This window comes from Sitophilus oryzae, unplaced genomic scaffold (genome assembly GCF_002938485.1).
Source record: "Sitophilus oryzae breed Bouriz unplaced genomic scaffold, Soryzae_2.0 scaffold_860_pilon_pilon, whole genome shotgun sequence".
NCBI lineage: Eukaryota > Metazoa > Arthropoda > Insecta > Coleoptera > Curculionidae > Sitophilus > Sitophilus oryzae.
In genome coordinates, this window is record NW_022147484.1 from 1,085,703 (window position 1) to 1,106,042 (window position 20,340).

Genomic DNA, 20,340 nt, shown 5'->3' on the forward strand with positions numbered 1-20,340 from the left:
TAATTGATATATTTACTAGATATAACCATCCAATTTCTGAAAAGTTCTGGAAGGAAATATTATTAACTTCGTTTATTTTTGATATCCTAGGATTTTTTTATATCTATTATTGTTATCACAATTAACATATTTAAAGGCATTTTGTAAATGAAGCCTCCATAATTGCATGAAAAAAAAATTATTTGTCAAAAATTAGAATAATGAATAACTTTTCGTTTTATCGGGATGGCTTTATTAAATTCATATTTGTACATCTTTGGAACTTACTTGCACAATAATACTAAATAATAAAATGTATTCTTCAAATATAGCGTTATTGTCAAATTCTTTGTTTAGACATGTTTCTCTTTGGTCTCTGATCAAATTAAAAAGAAAATATACTTAATAATTTAAAATTGTTTAGCTAACTTACTAGTATAATATAGAGGGTCTTATTTTTATCGTTAAGTTAATTAGAGAGAAAAAAATTTAATTTTTCATGACAAATATTAATTAATTCAAATTATTTAACTAAATATATTAAGTTTTCCTCTGTACTATATACAGTATGTCCCCGGACGAACTTTAGAGGATCTCCAGCAAATAATAAATAAGATAGGGGACATGGAAAATCGTTTCGGTCTTAAAATCAACGCTGCCAAGACCAAACTTATGGTAATAGGACGCCAGCCTACAATCAACAGCGCATTGACCGTGGATGGAAATATTATAGAGCGAGTTCCACGATTTAAATATCTGGGTGCCATGATCAATGAACGATGGGACTGCGACGAGGAAGTTAAACTTAGAACGAATTATGCAAAGTCAACATTTTTTAAACTTAAAAACTTCCTATAGCACGCAGTCTCCGCTAACACTTAGACTACGGGTAGTGAAATGCTACATATGGCCCATCTTACTATACGGCGCAGAAACCTGGTCACTCAAGGCTAGAACCCTGAACCGCATCGAGGCTTTCGAAATGTGGATTCTCCGGAGACTCTTACGTGTGCCATGGACCGCACATGCAACCAACGAAGAAGTTTTAAGAACTGCAGGCTATGAACGAGAAATGCTTAATATAGTTAAAGAAAGGAAAGTCTCATACCTCGGCCATATCCTTAGAGGAGACAAATTTTACATTCCTAAGCTGATTCTACAAGGAAAAATAGAGGGACGGCGAGGCCCAGGAAGAAAACAACATTCCTGGCTAAGAAACATACGGGATTGGTGTAACATCAGCGACGCAGCCACCATATTTCGAAGAGCCGAAAACGGCACTCTACACATTATATGAAGAGTACAGACAATCGCCAACGTGCGGCTAAGCACAAGGCACAGGAAGAAGAAGATTTTACCGTTGAAAGACCCCCATATGAAATAATACTGCGAGTATCTGCGAAACCGTTAAAAATTTTGAAATGCTTTAAATACAAAAATTGTCTATTTTTGAATTCTCCATCTAATAAGAACGTAATAGGTATACAGAGAGTTCCATTAATAATATAATAATAGCTCCCGTATATAGCGTTTAACGCCTTGGGAGTAGCAAGGTACAGCTTGCCATACTAGAGCCATTCGGTATACAATATACAAGGAAGGTAATGTGGCTAGCACTACGCTTTAACCGCCTATTATTACCTCAGGATTGTGAATCCCAAGTACTCATTTAAGGCTGAGTCGACCTAGGTACCCAAACTATTTTTATTTTAATAAAAAAAGTAGTCGGCTGATTAAATGCCGGGTGTGGGATTCGAACCCACTCCCTTCAGATTGATAGACGAGAGCCTGTACCTCTCTCTACGCCACCGGGCACCTAGAGTTCCATTAAAAAAAAACTACAAATTTAGAAAGTTTGACGTAGAAATTTGAACATCCTGTATGATTTAAGATTACAATATTGATAGCAAAGTAAGTACAGACCATTTAAAGTAAATACCTAACATAGTTTTGATTTCAGGACAGTTCTTGTATTTTTAACAATTTTTTAAGGGAAGTTGAAAAATATATTTTATTTATTAATATTTCTGAAAATATCGAAATATATTTACTCACATCTTAGGATTATGTAAAGTAATTTGAAAGTAAGCCAAAAATGCAATAATATACAGTGTGTTCTATTTAGAAAAATCATCCCGATCTACTCTTATTTGAGCCACCCTGTAGAAGTTAAAATATATATATATATATATATATATATATATATATATATATATATATATATATATATATATATATATATATATATATATATATATATATATATATATATATATATATATATATATATATATATATATATATATATATATATATATATATACTTTAGATTTGCCCTTATACAAAATTCCCAAGTTTTTTTTTCTAGGACCTACATATGCCCGAAGCACTTTTAGCGGACCCGGTATAAAATATTTGACTTGTACTAATAAATATAAAATTATATAGAGTTCAATAAAGATTTATTGTTTCCAAAATAAAATAATTTACATCAAAAATACAATAAATTATATATGGTGTATTCTAATGACAAGAAGTAATATAATTCTCTGAGGTCAGTCGGAAAAAATTCCATAGATACAGTTGACTTAATGTCCATAGAGATGGGGTTTGTATGAACCATCATCGTACAACTTCTCGGTGTAGTCGGGAATGTATTGGCCTTCGTGTCCTGAACCGGCCAAGTATCCGTACCCGGCACCATAGAATCCAGGGCCATAGACGGCACCACCGACGTATCCTGGACCTGCAGCTACGTAGCCGGGAGCTGCGGGGCCGGCAGCAATGTAACCGGCTGATACAGCTGGAGCAACTACAGCTGAAAATATAAGAGAATCATTATTACATACCGTCCGGTATCGAAAAATATTGAATATCTTTTTATACACATTTTTCATACATATTTTGAATATCTTTATTATATCTTATCCATTAAATTAAAAGACGATTGGGGAAAGAGCAGGGTTGGAAAAAATCATGATTTTTTTTAAAAAATAAAAAAAAAATCAGTTTTTTTTTAATTTAAATCGGATTTTTTTGATTTAAATCAGATTTTTTTCATTTTAATTCAAAACAATATTTAAATCGGATTTCCAAATGACTAGGACTTATCCTAAATGGTTAAATCTTTATAACTCTGAGCGATACCGATAACATTAACAATTCTACGGCGCGTGTCATTTTTCCACATCGGTCACCAATATATTCCGCAAAAAAAGTCGCTCCTTTCCAAAAGGATTTTCTTTCAAACGTCTCAAAAGTATTAATTTTTGTCATTTTAACGGCTAGGCATAAAAGTAAAGCACTGTTACGCCTAAGCACAAAAGTGCAAAAATATATTATTAAACTGATATTCGGTGTCAAATTCAACGAGTGTACAAATCGTTTCTTGATTACTGTTTGTATTAGTTGCAATGTTTGAAATTGATTAAAAAATTATTTGTAATATTTTAAAATGTAATCTTTTAAAAAAATGGTGTTTTATTCCAACTAAAATGTACTTTTTGTGCCTCCATGTAACGTCGGAATAGTTTTACGATGGTCCTGAAAATGTACAGCATCGTCAAAAAAAGTATAATTTCTACTCTTAATAAAACAACAACTGTTGTTCGGAATTAGTCTTAAGTCGAAAATGAAAATAGTATTATCTAATGTCAAAGTATAAAGTACTTACTGCGAATCAAAATGTCGGTAAGAATTTGGAAACATACAACCGTTTCAAAAAAAAAGAATATAAAACAACATATATTCTGACAACGATGATACATTTTCGGGAATGAAGATATAGTCTTTATATCAGAAGAACCTAGTTCTGCACCAGTCTGCGAATGATATGTATTCGAACAGCGAATTTTTGTCACTTATACATAAATTTTAAAATAAATCGCTACGTTTAGCAGTCCTCTGGATTCACACGAAATTACTTCAAAAATCGGTTCAACATTAAAATTGATGAATAGGTATTTTTATACAGTTTTATAAAATTTACAATTATTTTTGGATTTATTATCTGTTATAGAAATATTTTTTATATTTTTCTAAGATAGATTTTTATAACTTTTACAGTTATTTTTTGATTTTTATTATAAAGTTTTAATAAAATTAATTTTTTGATTTAAATCACATGATTAAAATTTAAAAAATCACTTGATTTAAATCACGATTTAAATCATGATTTAAATCATTTGATTTAAATCATGCCAACCCTGGGAAAGAGTATATCATCAAAATACGGTACGCGAAGGTGTTTCAACATGGCTGACTTGAATTCCAGTTTATCGGTGGCGTTTTTTTTTATTTTTTTTTAAATACAGGGTGGCGCCTTTCATGCGACGCGGAGACTCCAAGGAGAACGGTAGTTTATATAAAAAAAAAATTTGGGAGGATATTATGTAGGTTAACTGAAAGCATATTTTAAAAATATAGAGAGTTCTCCATGGTGTCCCCAAAGAAAGTTACACATCAAAGTTGTGTTTTTTGTAATGGAACACCCTATATAGGGTGGCGCACCTCATTCGCCTCTATTGATTATACGAAAACGGAAATATGTAGAAACAAAATATTTTAGGGGTATATGTGGGGAGACAATGTGTACAATTTAAAATTATTTCGAAATATACAGAGTGTTTCAGAACTATGATCCATACCAAAGTTATATTTTTTCTTATGGAACACCCGGTATTTTATTTCATTTTTGGATTCTTGGGCCCAAAAAAAGGCATTTATTATAAGTGTTAAATATGTTTAAAATCTTTAGTTTTTGAGATATTTAAAGATATTTAAATTGGCATGCTATAATAGAATAGACTATTAACACCCTGTACATTACTTTTCGGAATTAATTCTTATGCTGAGTTTAAAGGTAGAGAAATAAACTTTACTGAAAAATGGTACTGGTTCCTTAAATTTATACAGGGCTATCAAAAGTTGCTGATCTATTTTAAGGATATATTTTATATAAAAACTTTGTTATTTCAAATGTACCACCCTGTATTTTTATAAATAAATCGAAGCAGACTCAAATGCTCTTTCAAACTATATTAGGGTTTGCTATACCTATCTAGCTCAGATTTTGAATAAAAAGCGATTTTTAAATAAAATTGTAATCAAGATGACTGGTGTCGCCATGGCAATTTTCTAGTGACAGTTAGTAACTATTTTCAAAGTCGACAATAGTTTATGGACATTATTATTTATAATTTATAACAGTTTACTTAAATTTACCTACAATAGTTTAATAAGTAAGTATTCATTATTTATTATTTTATCAAGAAAAATAAAGCAGTATCTGCTGGCGGAACGAATAGATATGTTACTAGTGATATTATTATGTGAGGAAAATTGCTTCTTGGCATCAAGGGCTTATGCTCAAAGATATTCAAATAGGAATCTTCCTGATAAGAAACTTCTTGTCCTATTTCGCCTGGTAGTGTGGTTTATAAAAAAACTTTTAGGCAGAAACCTGTCGTTGGAAGTGAAGAAAATGCTTTTATAGAAAATCCATGTATCTACAATTCATCATAAAATAATTCAAAGACTACTTCTTCGTTTTTCTTGATAGAATAATAAACACATTAAATATTATTTATTAAACTATTGTAGGTAAATTAAATAAAAGTAAACTGGTATAAATTTAAATAAGTCCATAAACTAATTTCGATTTTGAAAATAGCTACTAATTGTCACTAGAAACTTGCCTTGACAACACTAGCCATCTTGATTACAATTTTATTGAAAAATCGCTTTTTATTCAAAATCTGAGCCAGATAGGTATAGGAAACCCTAATATAGTTTGAAAGAGCATCTAAATCTGCTTCGACTTATTTAACAAAATACATAGTGTTGCATTTGAAATAACGAATTTTTTATGTAAAATAAATATTTAAAATAGATTTTTTGATACCCCTGTAAACATTTAAGGAAGGAATAACATTTTTCTGTAAAGTTTATTTCTCTACCTTTAAACTCAGCACAAGAATTAATTCCGAAAAGTAATGTACAGAGTGTTAATAGTCTATTTTATTGTAGCATGACAATTTAAATATCTTTAAATATTTCAAAAACTAAAGATTTTAAACATATTTAACATTTATAATAAATACCTTTTTTTGGGCCCAAGAATCCAAAAATGAAATAAAATACCGGGTGTTCCATAAGAGAAAATATAACTTTGGTATGGATCTTAGTTCTGAAACACCCTGTATATTTCAAAATAATTTTAAATTGTGCACATTACCTACTGTTTCTACATCTTTCCGTTTTCGTATAATCAACCCAGGCGAATGAGGTGCGCCATCCTGTATATTAACTGATTTTCGCATTCTAGTAGAAAAATAAAGGTGAGTTTCATTGCAGAAGTGTATGACTAAAATGTATAGTTTTCGGCATAAATATTTAACATTTTCTAAAAATGAAGAACAAATTTTAAATTTATAAATAAATAAAAGCTACCTAAATTGGAATTTACCCTGTATAGCCTAATATATAGTTGAAATTATTATTGTACTTTAAATCAAATTAAAACTTGACCCAAAAAGTTATACAGGGTGAGATAAAATTAATATTGAACATTCACCTTTAAAAGCAAGTTACTCTTTTATTTTAAATGGAACACCCATATATTTTTCCGATATTCTACGATGAATTCATGTCTCTTGAAAACATTATTAAGGTTGCTTAAATCTCAAACAAAGATTTTCCTAGATATTTTCATTTTCATGATTTAATGTCAGTAGATCTTTATTATTTGATAAAATCTAGGTGGTTGTGATATGCCCGAGGATATGTCTGACGTTACTTCAACATAGCCGTCACATTAGTTCAACTTTAACAAGTAGTTATCAGTTTGTGTCAGTTAAAAGAAAAAAAAATCTCAGAAATTTGCCGAAAATTAAAACTTATCCTACATCAGAGAGAATTTGACAAGATTCTATAAATTGATGTCTGGATTCATAGAAGTGCTCTTGATTTATCTAGTTTGGGCTTTTTTGGTGATATGTTAAAGCCAGTGCTTACAAATCTCGACGAACAATTATCGATAACAAGAGAGAAATGAATGTGGCTGCTTTTCGAAGTAGAACTCCACATATGCATCTTAACATGAAAAGATATTTTGTAGAGAGAATCATTTTATGCAGTGAACAGGAAAAGAAGCATTTTGAGCATTAGATTTCTATACTAACCAAAATTTTTCACATAATTAAATAATTATACGTTTATATCTAGTTGTAATTCTCTAATAATTAAAATATTATGTTTTAAAAGTGACCTTTGAATATTTTAATCTAGATATCACAAATAATCCGATTAACACAAGATATATCACAGCCACCTAGAATTTATCACATATTAAAAAAGATCTACTGACGCAAAATCATAAAAATAAAAATATCTAGAAAAATCTTTGACTGCGGCAACAAGAAATTTTGAAAGAAGATATAATATTGAAAATATATTAAAATTAAAAGCAGTATATCTAATGCAGTCGAAGTGATTTTCGATCTCGGCTTATTTCGAGATATAACGATAATGTTTGACACTAACCTGCTGCATGGCCTAAAGCAGGTGCTACGTATCCTGGAGCAACTGATGCTTTAATAACTCCGGCAGGTCCAGAAATGACGGCACCACCTCCATAGTAGCCAGCGTTGGCTACAGCTACAGCCACACAAAAGATTGTTAATCCCTGAAAAAAAGCATAAATAGAAATTTGTAATTTGTAAATAACATTTTGTTGTACTTGTAAAGGTACTTTATAGAATTATAAATATTTTGTAACCTTAATTGGAAAAATCAAATATTTCTAATTTTTCAAAAATTAGAAAGACTATATTCTTATGTTCGAAAAAATTTACAACCCTGGATTATTTATTATTTTGTGACATCTTCACAAAGTGGTGTCAATATACCGAGTGCGTCTCAAAAGTGGCTCACCCTAAAACATTTTTATTTTTTCAGATAAAAAACGAGATTTAGATTATTAGTATATGACATAAATTATTATGACATGATGGACGTATTCAATTTTGTTTTTGATCACTTCCTGTTTCACCGGAAACGACTACAACTTTTGATTTTTAAATGGTACCCTCGATGTTTTTTACTTTATTCGATAGAAAATGACACTCTGAATAGAATAACATATCATATGTCAACTTTGGACATTTTCTCATACTGTTTATTTGAAATTTTAACATGCGTTTCATAACAACAATTTGACTCAAAATACCAACTATGTGTTACCAATTATTCGTAAAAAATGCTTTTTCCAAATATGCTAATGAGCCACCATCGCTTCATTTGAAAAAATTGAGATATGATTAAAAATACGATTTGGGCATCTTTTAACCGGCCAAGACAAGACACAAAAAACATTAGACGATCAAATATATATTTCCAAAGCCCCTTGATTAAAAATTAGTGTTCTTAACACAGTCATGGCACTCGAGATTTAAATTAAAAATACGATTTGTTTAAGCAAAAATATCAAAAGTTGACATATGATATGTCATTCTATTCAAGGTGTCATTTTCTATCAAATAAAAGGTTCCATTTAAAAATCAAAAGTTGTAGTCATTTCCGGTGAAACAGGAAGTGATAAAAAATAACTGAATACGTCCAATCAATCCTAATTTATGTAATATACTAACATACCAAATCTCGTTTTTTTATCTGACAAAATTAAAAAGTTATAGGGGTGAGCCACTTTTGAGACGCACCCGGTATTTTGTTTTTATTGGGCCGATTTTGATGATTTTTTAAGCAATTTGTAGTTTTTTTGTAGCTAAATTATTTGACCTTTTAGTGTGTTTTGCTAAATTAAAAATGAAGGTTTCCATCCGTCAATTATACGAGGAAAAGCAAAATGTTGATATTTTGGTGAAAGTTTGAAACACCCTGTGGAATATGTTAAGGCAAGGACTGACAAAATCTGACAAAATAAAAAAGTTATAGGGTGAGCCACTTTTGAGACGCAGCTTGTATTTAAATTTTTAGTTTTTATTTTTCTGAAATTATTTTAATAAGATGTAATTTTAATTGATACTTTAACAGTGATCAGTTCTTAATACTACAAAAAATAATAAATAATAATTATTTTTTTTTATTGAAAAAGGATATAACTAGAAAACTAAATACCATATAATCAAAAAACGACATCAAAGTTGACATGGAAATGAAGATCGCCTGCATCGTACAAAGTGGATGCCATTGATGGTCATATCTAGGCCAACTTGGATGTTTTTCTTTCGATCACACGGTATATTGGTAATGTAAAATTAAAGTAAAAAAAATAGTAGTTAATAAATAATAATGACAAATAAATAATTAACAGTTATAAATATTACTGCATTAATTAAATAAAACTGCCAATTACTAAAATTGCCTAGTGTATCTTAAGCAGACTAAGTTTCAAAGTTAAATTATAGATGTCAACGTATAAAATTAACATTTAAAATATTAAGCAACTTTTACCTGCTAATAGTATTTTTGTTTTGTTATTTTTTTATACTTTTATTAAAAATTCTAATTTAATATGAACATTTTTGTCAATAAAATTTATTTTTGTCCAAGGACAATTTTCAAATAAATTTACAAAAACAGTCTTAAATTTTGACAGATTAGCCTTATAATTTTGGTAATAATTTCAGATAAGCGAAAAAGTATATAAATTGTTAATAGGGTGAACTAAGAAAACGTTAATACGACGTTCGAACGCTGATTTGTGCGCACTCACCAAAGTGTTCATCTTGTGTATGTGTGTGGGTATTCCTCTTAGAGTTTTACTGCACTAGAACAAGTGATAACAAAGTGCAGATTGCAATGGATTTTATAGTTTGTCCGATAACCTTGCACACCCAATTACTCCCTGAAAAGCTGCAGCACTGGCAGCATCGGCACTCCTCTTCTGCGATAGATCAGGAGCGTCTTAGGGACTTTTCTAACAAGCGATTTATTGTTTAGAGGGGTTTCTGGGCCCTTATAGAACCTCGAAGAGATAGGGTGATTTAAGTATTTCCTCTTGGGCCTGATCTTGGATTATAGTATCGGCTGTCTATTATACAGGGTAATGCAAATCGACCCCCACTATTGGAATCTCGACAATTATAAGATATACGAAGATGGTTAAATTAGGGCAAAGTTGTGCATCAATGTGCCAATAATATGCTCTTTAGATATACACTCAGATGCAAAAAAACGCAACGGAGAATTTTTTTGTCAAGTTTAAAATTTTAAATATTTTTTTTTATTTTTGGCCTTATTTCCTTGATTTTAGCAAACTATATATAAATATATCAACTTTAATTCTTAAACTCAGTTTATTATAAACTTTAGTATTTGACTTAGTATACAGGGTTAATCGAAGAGTTGTCTTTTACCCTATCTTTAAAACATCCTGTGCAATAATTTCGTGAGCAATTTTTCCTAAAACATTATTTTTCGGTCAGTACCATGTCTCCTGAATATTTTGTTTTTTGACTCATGCCTTGGTTAATTTTTAAGAGCAAAATGAACTAGCCTCAAACATTTGCAATTTTTTCAATTATCGTTACTTTTTGATGTTATTCTTCATAATGACGAGGTGGCTCTGGTGATTATTGGGCAAAAGTCATTGATGTTGTTGAAGATGGCCGAAATTATGAATATTTGATTGGTCCTTGAAGAAGAATGTGAAATATTAACAGAAAATATTTGCAGTCTCATTAAGAGTGTGAATTGACGTCTACAGACAGTTATAGCCGGCGGGGGAGGCAATACAAAGTACTAGAGTATTTGTTACAAGTTTTTTGTTTGTTTGTACACTTTGTTATTACTGTTATTTTTTTAATATCCGTAGATCTCCTAATGTCACTAATATTTATTAAAATCAAGCCTGTATCGTTATTTTTTAACGTTTTGTAAATTTTAATATAGAGTTCTAGCCATTGTCGATATGGCATTATGACAATAATCACCAAAGCCACCTCATGATATTAAAAAAACATTGGCGCCGGGAGGCACGTATAGCCGCCCATACTAAAATATATTAATAAAAAGTTGGTAGGCAGTTCTTTTAGTTTCAAAGTAAATGAATTTTTCCAATTTTTTTTATCTCAAAAACTGCGACTTTGACTGATTTTGATGGTTTTACAAATTTTGTTGCAAATATTATTCCTAATCTTAAATTGAAAACCGCGTTTCGCTAGCTACTGTAATTTTGGAGTTAAAAAGTTTTGGATTTTTTAAAATTTTTAACCCCCTCCCATACCCCCATACCAACCCCCCACCCTCACCAAAAACTAATTGTCAGATTCTCGGGTGCCACAGTATTTTTGTGCCAAATTTGGTTAAAATTGGTTTAGTGGTTTTTGAGTTATCGTGTTACAGATGGATAGACGGACAGACGGACAGACAAACAGACAGACATCATGAAAATATTTTGTATTTAGGCCATTTCTGACCCAAATAACTCATTTTGAGTGAAATTAAAAAAACTTTTTTTTGCCGATTTTAATAGCCTACCATATCTATTGGTATGGTCGGCTAATAAGATCATAAAGTAATGATTGTTGAAGAAAAAATTTAAAATTTTTGGTGGCAAGTTCTTTTATTTCATAAAAATTAATCAAGGCATGTCTTGACATAAGTCAAAAAAGAAAATGCTCAGGAAATATGGTTCTGGCCGAAAAATAATGTTTTCGGAAAATTTGGTCAATAAATTATTGCACAGGGTGTTTTAAAGGTAAGGTAAAAAACAAGTCTTCGATTTACCCTTATAATAAGTCAAATACTAAAGTTTATAATAAACTGAGTTTACGAATTAAAGTTGAAATATTTATTTACAGTGTTTGCTAAAAAATCAAGAAAATATGACTAAAAAAAAATAATAATATAGGATTTAAAAAAAACGAGACCAAAAAAATCAGAGAGAGCATCTGAGTGTATTTACCTAAAATTAAATTTTATTTGTTAGCCTACTAAATATATATATATATATATAAAAATCATATTAACCTATTTTAGGTTAATATGAATTTCACACAGCTTTTTCACATCGGTATTTATTATTACAATATTTTTATTCTACTGATTTAAAGAAAATATATAATTATACGCCACTGCAGTAAGAATCCAACTAAATCGTCAACGCACCCTATATAAAAATCGTGTTGTGTATCAGAGCAAAACAGAGACAACGCCTAGAATTTTACATAAATCATAAAAACAAGAATATCCTGATTATGCAGTTCCTTTTTATGTAATAAAATTTGCACCATAGCACCTCTTAATACTACAGTTCTTCGAGTAGACATGTTCAATCCGTATTAAAATTATGACTATGCAGAAAAAAGGATTTTCAACATATTATGTCAGTGCAGAACATATAAGGCAGAAATATATTTGACATGCCAACTTTTTAAGTATCTATTGAGAACATTTATCTCTTTTAATACTTTACTAAATAAGACAAACAATTATTAAAGACATTAACATATTGCCAAACGCTTGTGGATTAATAGGTGGCAAGGATAAATTTAGATCCTATTATCATAACGAATTATGTTTCTTTTAAGGCAATATCCTGTTCAATATTTAAATTAAGATTATTGTTTTAGATAATGACAGATTAAAAATACTGACATCTGTTTTAGAACTATTTCTTTTATTGTGATGTTTTTAATATGTTTTTATCTTTTATAAAAATGATTTTGATTGTATTTTATATTTCTTAATATAATTTTGGCATTTTTTAGAATTTATTATTTATAATATATTTAATATCATATATTTTATATATTACTAAAAATTTGATACAGTATTTATTTCTTTAATTTTAGAGGTTTTTTTGGTAAAAAAAATAGATTTTTACAGTCTTTGTTGAATGATTCGACTCATTTTTTATTCTCGTAGTTAAATCATTTATGTTTTAAACGGATAAAAAATGGTATTCATTTAGTAGTACGAAAACGCACGTTTTGATGTAAATTTTTCTGTAAAATTGTCACTGCGTTTGAACAATTGTAGCTATCTTAACAAACTCATTTTTTCGGATACATTATCTTCTGTACTGTAAGATTTTTGTTTTTAAATTATAGTTTAATTATAGAAATTATACAGGATGGTCTGAACTGTATTCCGGAAACTTCAGCAGGATATTCTGCAGATAAAGATAAGTAAAAAAAATCGTATAAATTTATTTTCTTAAATGTTTAGCTTTGGAGATACAGGGTGTGGAAGTTTCATTTTTATTTCGATTTTTTCCAAATAATTTCTGATGTAACTTCAATATTTGGATGAAAATTGGTGTTTGGGAGTTTTTTGACATAAGAAATTTGATTTTGATGTCAATATGACTCCAACTTGTAGAGGGCACCACATATATATATATATATATATATATATATATATATATATATATATATATATATATATATATATATATATACATATTTTAACCGGTTTGGAGAGTAATAACTTTTAGTCCGTACCTGAATAAAACTACTGTTCAAAAAACTACTGTACCAAAAGTTGAACAGAAACTGTTTCATCATCGTTTTTTCAATGAAAAATTTATGATTAATTTAAAAAATAAAGTATATATGTATGTATATAGTGATAATCCCAAATGTATCATTACAGTGAAATAACTATCTACTCAACACGTTTATTTTTGTCAATAATGACATGTATTTACTATTTCTATTCTAAATATTTGTCAAAAACTCCCAGACACCAATTTTCATCCAAATTCTGACGTTACTTCAGAGATTATTTAGAAAAAATCGGAATAAAAATGAAATTTCTACACCCTGTATTTCCGAAACTAATCATTTTAGGACATACATTTATACGAAGTTTCTTACTTATTTATTTATCTTATTAGAATATCACCCTGTATATTAAAAGTACCTAATTGTTATTATATAGGATTTAGCTTAATGTTAAGGATGTTTTGTAAGGTTCTCTGTAAGTTCAAAGTTAATAGTCATAGAGCTATTTTTATTATTGATTGTAGTCAAATTTTATGTCTAGGAATAATACGGTACAGGATTATTCACATATTATTTAAAAATATTAAAAGTAATAAGGAAGGATGATATATTCAATAAAGAATAAGCAATCCGTTGATCAGAATATTTTAAGTTTAATTTATTTACAAAAAGTCCTACACAATATTAACTAAACTAGTGCTTCAGTTCGGGCACGTAAGCACCCTCCAATCCGGATCCGGCAGGGGTCAAACCGTATGGAGAAGGAGCCAATTCAATAGCACGCAATTCTGGCTTGTAAGAACCGTCGTCGTACAATTTCTCGCTGATGTCTTGAACGTAGGCACCTTCCAATCCAGAACCGGCTGGAGTCAGGCCGTATGGAGATGGGGCCAGGGGAATGGCGCGCAATTCAGGTTTGTAGGAGCCGTCTTCGTAGAGTTTTTCGCTGATGTCTGGAACGTAGGCACCCTCCAGTCCAGATCCGGCTGGGGTGAGACCGTATGGGGATGGAGCTAGGGGGATGGCACGGAGTTCGGGCTTGTACGAACCGTCATCGTAGAGCCTTTCGGTGTTGTCCTGGATGTATTGACCTTCGACTCCCTTGAGGGCTGGAAGGGCAATTGGGGCAGCGTAACTGACGGTGAGTGGGACAAGACCAGCGCTGGCGACGGCGATGGCGCCCAAGACAACTAAACCCTGGAAAAAAATAAAAATTAAAGTGCAAAATTCATTAGAAATCGTGTTAAGGATGCAGTATTTTCGTTCTTCTGTATTTATTTTTTTTATATTATTTGTCTATTTTTTATACGAATATAATTAAATAGGTTAAAGAAATAAGGAGGTGTTGTTTTTTAAAAAAAATTATGTAGTTTATTTTTATTATAGTTATTTTCTTATTTAGGATGAACAAAAATAGCTATATTTTTATTATCTCAGTTTGGTTGACACACATGTTCGCCATGCAAAATTATAATATTTTATGCCATATTATTTGACCAATTTGAGATGAAAATATACAGGAGTCAAAACAAGATGAAAGTCAAACAAGATGAAAATATACAGCATAAATGCAAACATTTTTAGAGGTAGTATATTTCGACTCTAGAAATACCTCTATGAAGCTTTTTTGCGATTTTTTGAAAATTTTTTGAGAAATTATTTGGGAAATTTTTATAAGAACATAGGTACTAATTTACAAAGCTGAAAACTCAGAAAAGATCCAGTAGTTTTCAACATTTAAGCTACCATTTTTTTTAATTTTTGAAGTAAAACCTAACTCAATTATTTTTGACTTATTTGAAAAACGGCAAAGAGAAAATATGTTATCCTATCGAGATCTACCAGCCCTGCAATAATTTGCATTTATTTAAGACGCACCCTGTATATTGACAATGACATGCATAAGATAGGTACTAATAATGATATTTCTCATTAATTGCTTCATGCAAAAAATAGTGTACTTGAAAATTAGTAAAGGGATAGAAAATATAGTAGAATATTTAGGTATAGCAACTGTTTGAACGGCCTGTATAACATTGTACCCAAATATTAATTTCTTCTAAAAACTTTACTAGACATCAAATTTCAAACATTTTGATGTACCTAAATGGTTTAAAAAAAGTGATGTAATATTGCCTCTGCCTTTATAATATAATTAGGAAACGAAATCGAAATCAAACTAATCGAGGATATTATTAAAATTTAGTAAAAAAAATATATTTTTTTTTCTCTCCCTATATAAAAAATAATTTAAAAAACTGAATTCGTTACGCAGTCTGTACTAGAGCAAAATGGGCGTGGCAAGGTTACCGGGTTTAAAATTTCTTTGTTTATTAATATAAATCACGATACTGGTAACAAAGGCTGAAGAATTGTAAAGTTTAAGTATATTATCTCTTTGGTATTTCAGGAAATCTCCTTATTTATTGAAATTAAATAATATATTGTATAAATAATTGAATATTGACAAAAAATATGAAATAATTTTCTTTAATGTCTTATTGTTTTAAAATATGCAAATTGCAATAAAACATTTTTGTAACATTTATAAATACATAATTGAGAGAAATTGGGATAAATTTCTATGCATATAAAATTTTAAAAAATCAAGATTATCGATTTAGGACAAAAAAGAATTGTTTCAGATCATTTTACATAATCTTAAGATATGAATATATGTAATTCGATAGTTTCAGATAAATAAAAAATATATATTTTTCAACCTTCATTAACAAAAATATTACAAATACAAGAAGTAAAATGAAAAATAATATAAAAAAAAATGGAACACCCTGCATATTATTTTTTTATTAGATAGAAAATTAAAAAATGAACATTTTTTGTTTTTAAAGTATTTCAAAATTTTTAATGGTTTTGCCAGTATCTATTATTTCATATGGCTCTCCACGGTAAAATACGAGAGAAAAATAATTGGGTAGAGCTTTGATAAAAATTTACTATGCCATATGAAATAATATAAAACCGCGAATATCTGCAAAACCGTTAAAAATTTTGAAATACTCTAAACACAAACAATGTTTATTTTTTAATTCTCCATCTTTTAGAAAAATAATATACAGGGTGTTCCATTTAAAAAAAAGCGAAGATAAATTATTTTATATTTTAGAAAATTTGGCGTAGAATTTTGAACATCCTGAATGATTTACGATTACCATATTTATAGCAAAGTAAATACAGACCATCTAAAGTAAATACCTAATATAATTTTGATTTCAAGACAGATCTTGTATTTTTAATAATATTTTTAATAAAGGCTGAAAAATAGATATTTTTTATTTATTTATTAATACATCTGAAACTATCGAAATATATATATTATTATATTATATTTATATATATATCTTAGGATTATGTAAAGTGATCTGAAAAGAAGCCAAAAATGCAATAATATACAGAGTGTTTCATTTTAAAAAAATCCCAATCGACTCACACTTTTTTGAGCCACCCTATAGAAGGTAAAATTTTTCCTGAAATCCATTCTAGAACATACTTTAGATTTGCACTTAAACAAAATTCTCAGGTTTTTTTATTCTAGGAGCTACAGATGCCCGACGCACTATGGCCGGACCCTGTATACGACATGCTACAAAAAGCTCTAGAGAAACTAATAAAGATAAAAAAAAATTGGTTTTTAACTTCTCAGCTCACATTTTTTACTTAATAAAATTGATGACCAAGATAATCATCATTAAGACATCAAAATTAATCATGTCACATTATTAAAAAAATAGTCCAATATTAAATAAAATTATTTAAAAAAATGAATATCAAAAGAAATAAAAGCACCATTAATCTAATTAATTATTAAAAATACTAAAATTTTTTTTTTAACTTCTCAGCTCACATTTTTTACTTAATAAAATTGTTGACCAAGATAATCATCATTAAGACATCAAAATTAACCATGTCACATTATTAAAAAAATAGTTCAATATTAAATAAAATTATTTAAAAAAATTAATATCAAAAGAAATAAAAGCACCATTAATCTAATTATTAAAAATACTAAATATTAAAAAAATTCTAAACACGCAGTCCAACAAATAAAATTGCAGTCCAACAAATAAACATTGTATAATATGTAACATTATTTTATAAAATCATACAAAATACTTTTAATAAAGTTTTAATTAACAGAAATTAAATGCTATGGTTAAAAAATTAAACGATTCACCCTGTAACTGATTGATCTATTGAAGCAATATGACGCAGCAACATGCATAGAATAATTAAAAAAATAGAAGAAGGCGGGGCAAATTCTTCCTGTATAAATTATTCAGTCTACTACTGTTATAATAAATCACGATATTTTTTAAATGAAAGTGCAACAAAAAACGTTAATATACTTTTCACAATATAAACCACCGAAAAACCGTGACACTGAGCTGGAAAGGACCACGATTTTTATGTTGTTAAACAAAATCCGGTTAGTAAGTATCGCGAAAAACAAAAATCGGACAAAACAAAAGAACCGAATGGTTTAAATTCAAGCGTAAGAATAGGTGGACACACTTACACTGACGAATGCGTTCATTTTGTCCAACCTTGTTGCTGTTCCGTACAAACCCGAACAAGTGATACCAAATGTGTTCCTTTTTCCAATTTATATACGATTTTAGCAGCCTTGTGTATGTGTATTGTCCACGCCCAAAATTTTTCAGCGCAAATTAAAAATTGTCTTTTTTGCATAATCCTCGAACTATTTTTGATTCTTTCGATTGTGTGACTTCATTCTTAATGTCGTCTAATTGTGGTGATTTAACTTGAAGTACCTATTGCTTTCGTTTGCCTATTTTGCTACAGTTCATTTAAGGGTTAAATGTTCTTTTACATATTTCTGTACTGGTCAAAAACGTATTACGATCCGTAATACCGTAATTACATACATGAAATCAATTATATTATTATCTATATTACTCAGGATATTACTACACAATAAACAACAGTAGTAAGTAAAAATAATATGAATTCACGAAAAATTAAAAGTATTTGATCTTTTATACGAAACGCTAGGTCCAAAAACAAGTGTGCAATATTCTTTGATTGATATAAAATACTCACAATTAGTCTTATACAGGGTGAGTTACCTACGATGTTCTCTATGAGTATCTCGGAAACTACTGGAGATAGGGAGTCGGTTAAATAGGGAAAGAATTGCAGTTTTGTGGGATCATAAATATGCGCCTTTCAGATTTTCTATTTTAGACCAAAAGTTTTCAGATAAAAGTTGTAGATAATCACATCCCTAATGAGTTTGTGTCCTCCGATTTTTTCTAAAGCCTGTCATTTTTGACACAAACACATGTTTTTTTTTAAATGGATACCATAGTTGGCCATGCCTTCATAAAAAGCGCCATTTTTTAAGCTTTTCAGCGATATAAGCTATAATATGTTTTTTTTTGAAAAATTACTGAGTTATAGCCAATTCTTATCTTTCTTGGCTAATATCACTTAATTGGTATGGTATTCTTATTTTTTATGATTTATAACTTATAAAAAGAGAGAATATATAATTAAACGGGGTTCTTTACAACTTACATTACACAAACTAAGATTTAAAATACAAGTTGTCCCAGAAATAAGTGCAAGTATTTTAAGGGGTGGTAGATCTCGATACTCGCACTTACAATAGTCATCATTTATAATCTACAGTATGTTCCCGGATTGCCCTTACAAGAGGAAAAACTTTTTTATTATTGAGATTTTGAGAAAAATTCACTCTTCATAAAAGTGTTGCTTGTTCTAAAATGGTTAATTTCGTTTATATTTCCAAGTTTCCATACTGTTTTAGAGAAAATTAAAAAAAAAACATGAAAATTTAGTAGAAGTCTTAAAAATCAAAAGGCGTTTCTTTGGTAACATAATTTCGATTTCATTCTTTGATAGATAATAAAAATTTTGATTAACGAAATATTTTCCAATGCACCCTTTTTTTTAGCACCCTTTCCGTAGCATTTTAAACTAAATAAATTTTCTGCATCTTTAATATTTTAAAACAGGAAAAAAATTGACTAATTAAAATTCTATCAACAACATTGTCCAATCAAAGAATTAAAATTAATTATATTATCATAGAAACGCGTTTTAATTTTAAGCACTTCTGATAATTTTAATATTTTTTTTTTATTTTCTCTAAAACGGTATGGAAATTTGGAAATGTATAAACGGAATTAACCATTTTAGAACAAGCAACAATTTTTATGAATAGAGTTTTCTCAAAATCTCAATAATAAAAAAGTGTTTATACGACAAAAAAAACACCTGACTAGAATTATATTCAATTTTATTCACCACGATAGAGGTACAAACAAAAAGTTACTCTTCAAACCAGTAAAAAAATATGTATGAAAGTTTCCCGAATACATTTTGGACCACCCGGTATATTATAGAGTTTAATCAAATTGAATAATTCCTGCGCCTACATTGTGTAATATATTAACAATTTTGTTATTGCATATGTATGATCTTAGAAGACATCTGAAATATTTTCGCCGAGTACAAAGAACGGTAACAACAATCGGATTTTTAACACAGATTTACAATTAAGATATATTTACATTAATAATTTACATATTTAGATAAGATTTAGATTAGATATATTATTCCAGATAATCTATTGTATAAAATATTTAAAAACTTAATATAAAAAATACAATTTATTATATACTTTGAATCCTGATCGAAAAAAAAACGTCGTCACAGTTGCCTTTGGAATTAAAATCGATTATAATTAATATATTGTATAAAATATTTAAAAACTTAATATAAAAAATATCATTTATTATATACCCTAAACCCTGATCAAAAAAAAAACGTCGTCACAGTTGCCTTTGGAATTAAAATCGATTATAATTTGAACCAACACACACAT

General features: G+C 29.0%; 3 protein-coding genes across 3 annotated transcripts in view; 1 reads left to right on the forward strand and 2 right to left on the reverse strand.

Moving 5' to 3' along the window:
• The window catches only part of LOC115890300 (ADAMTS-like protein 3), a 1,070,176-nt gene that overhangs the window by 847,352 nt on the left and 202,484 nt on the right, over positions 1 to 20,340 (forward strand). The gene's annotated exons all lie outside the window — the stretch shown is intronic.
• Positions 2,425 to 9,816, reverse strand: LOC115890317 (spidroin-2-like). Its single transcript, XM_030910494.1, has 3 exons — positions 9,713 to 9,816; positions 7,522 to 7,663; positions 2,425 to 2,797 (listed from the first exon to the last, which is right to left on the reverse strand). Exons 1-3 carry the CDS (start codon positions 9,722 to 9,724, stop codon positions 2,568 to 2,570), a joined length of 384 nt encoding a protein of 127 aa, XP_030766354.1. The 5' UTR covers positions 9,725 to 9,816; the 3' UTR covers positions 2,425 to 2,567.
• Positions 14,082 to 18,074, reverse strand: LOC115890309. The gene is made up of 2 exons (XM_030910486.1): positions 17,986 to 18,074; positions 14,082 to 14,645 (listed from the first exon to the last, which is right to left on the reverse strand). The coding sequence occupies exons 1-2, from the start codon at positions 18,001 to 18,003 to the stop codon at positions 14,142 to 14,144; spliced, it is 522 nt and encodes a 173-aa protein (XP_030766346.1). The 5' UTR covers positions 18,004 to 18,074; the 3' UTR covers positions 14,082 to 14,141.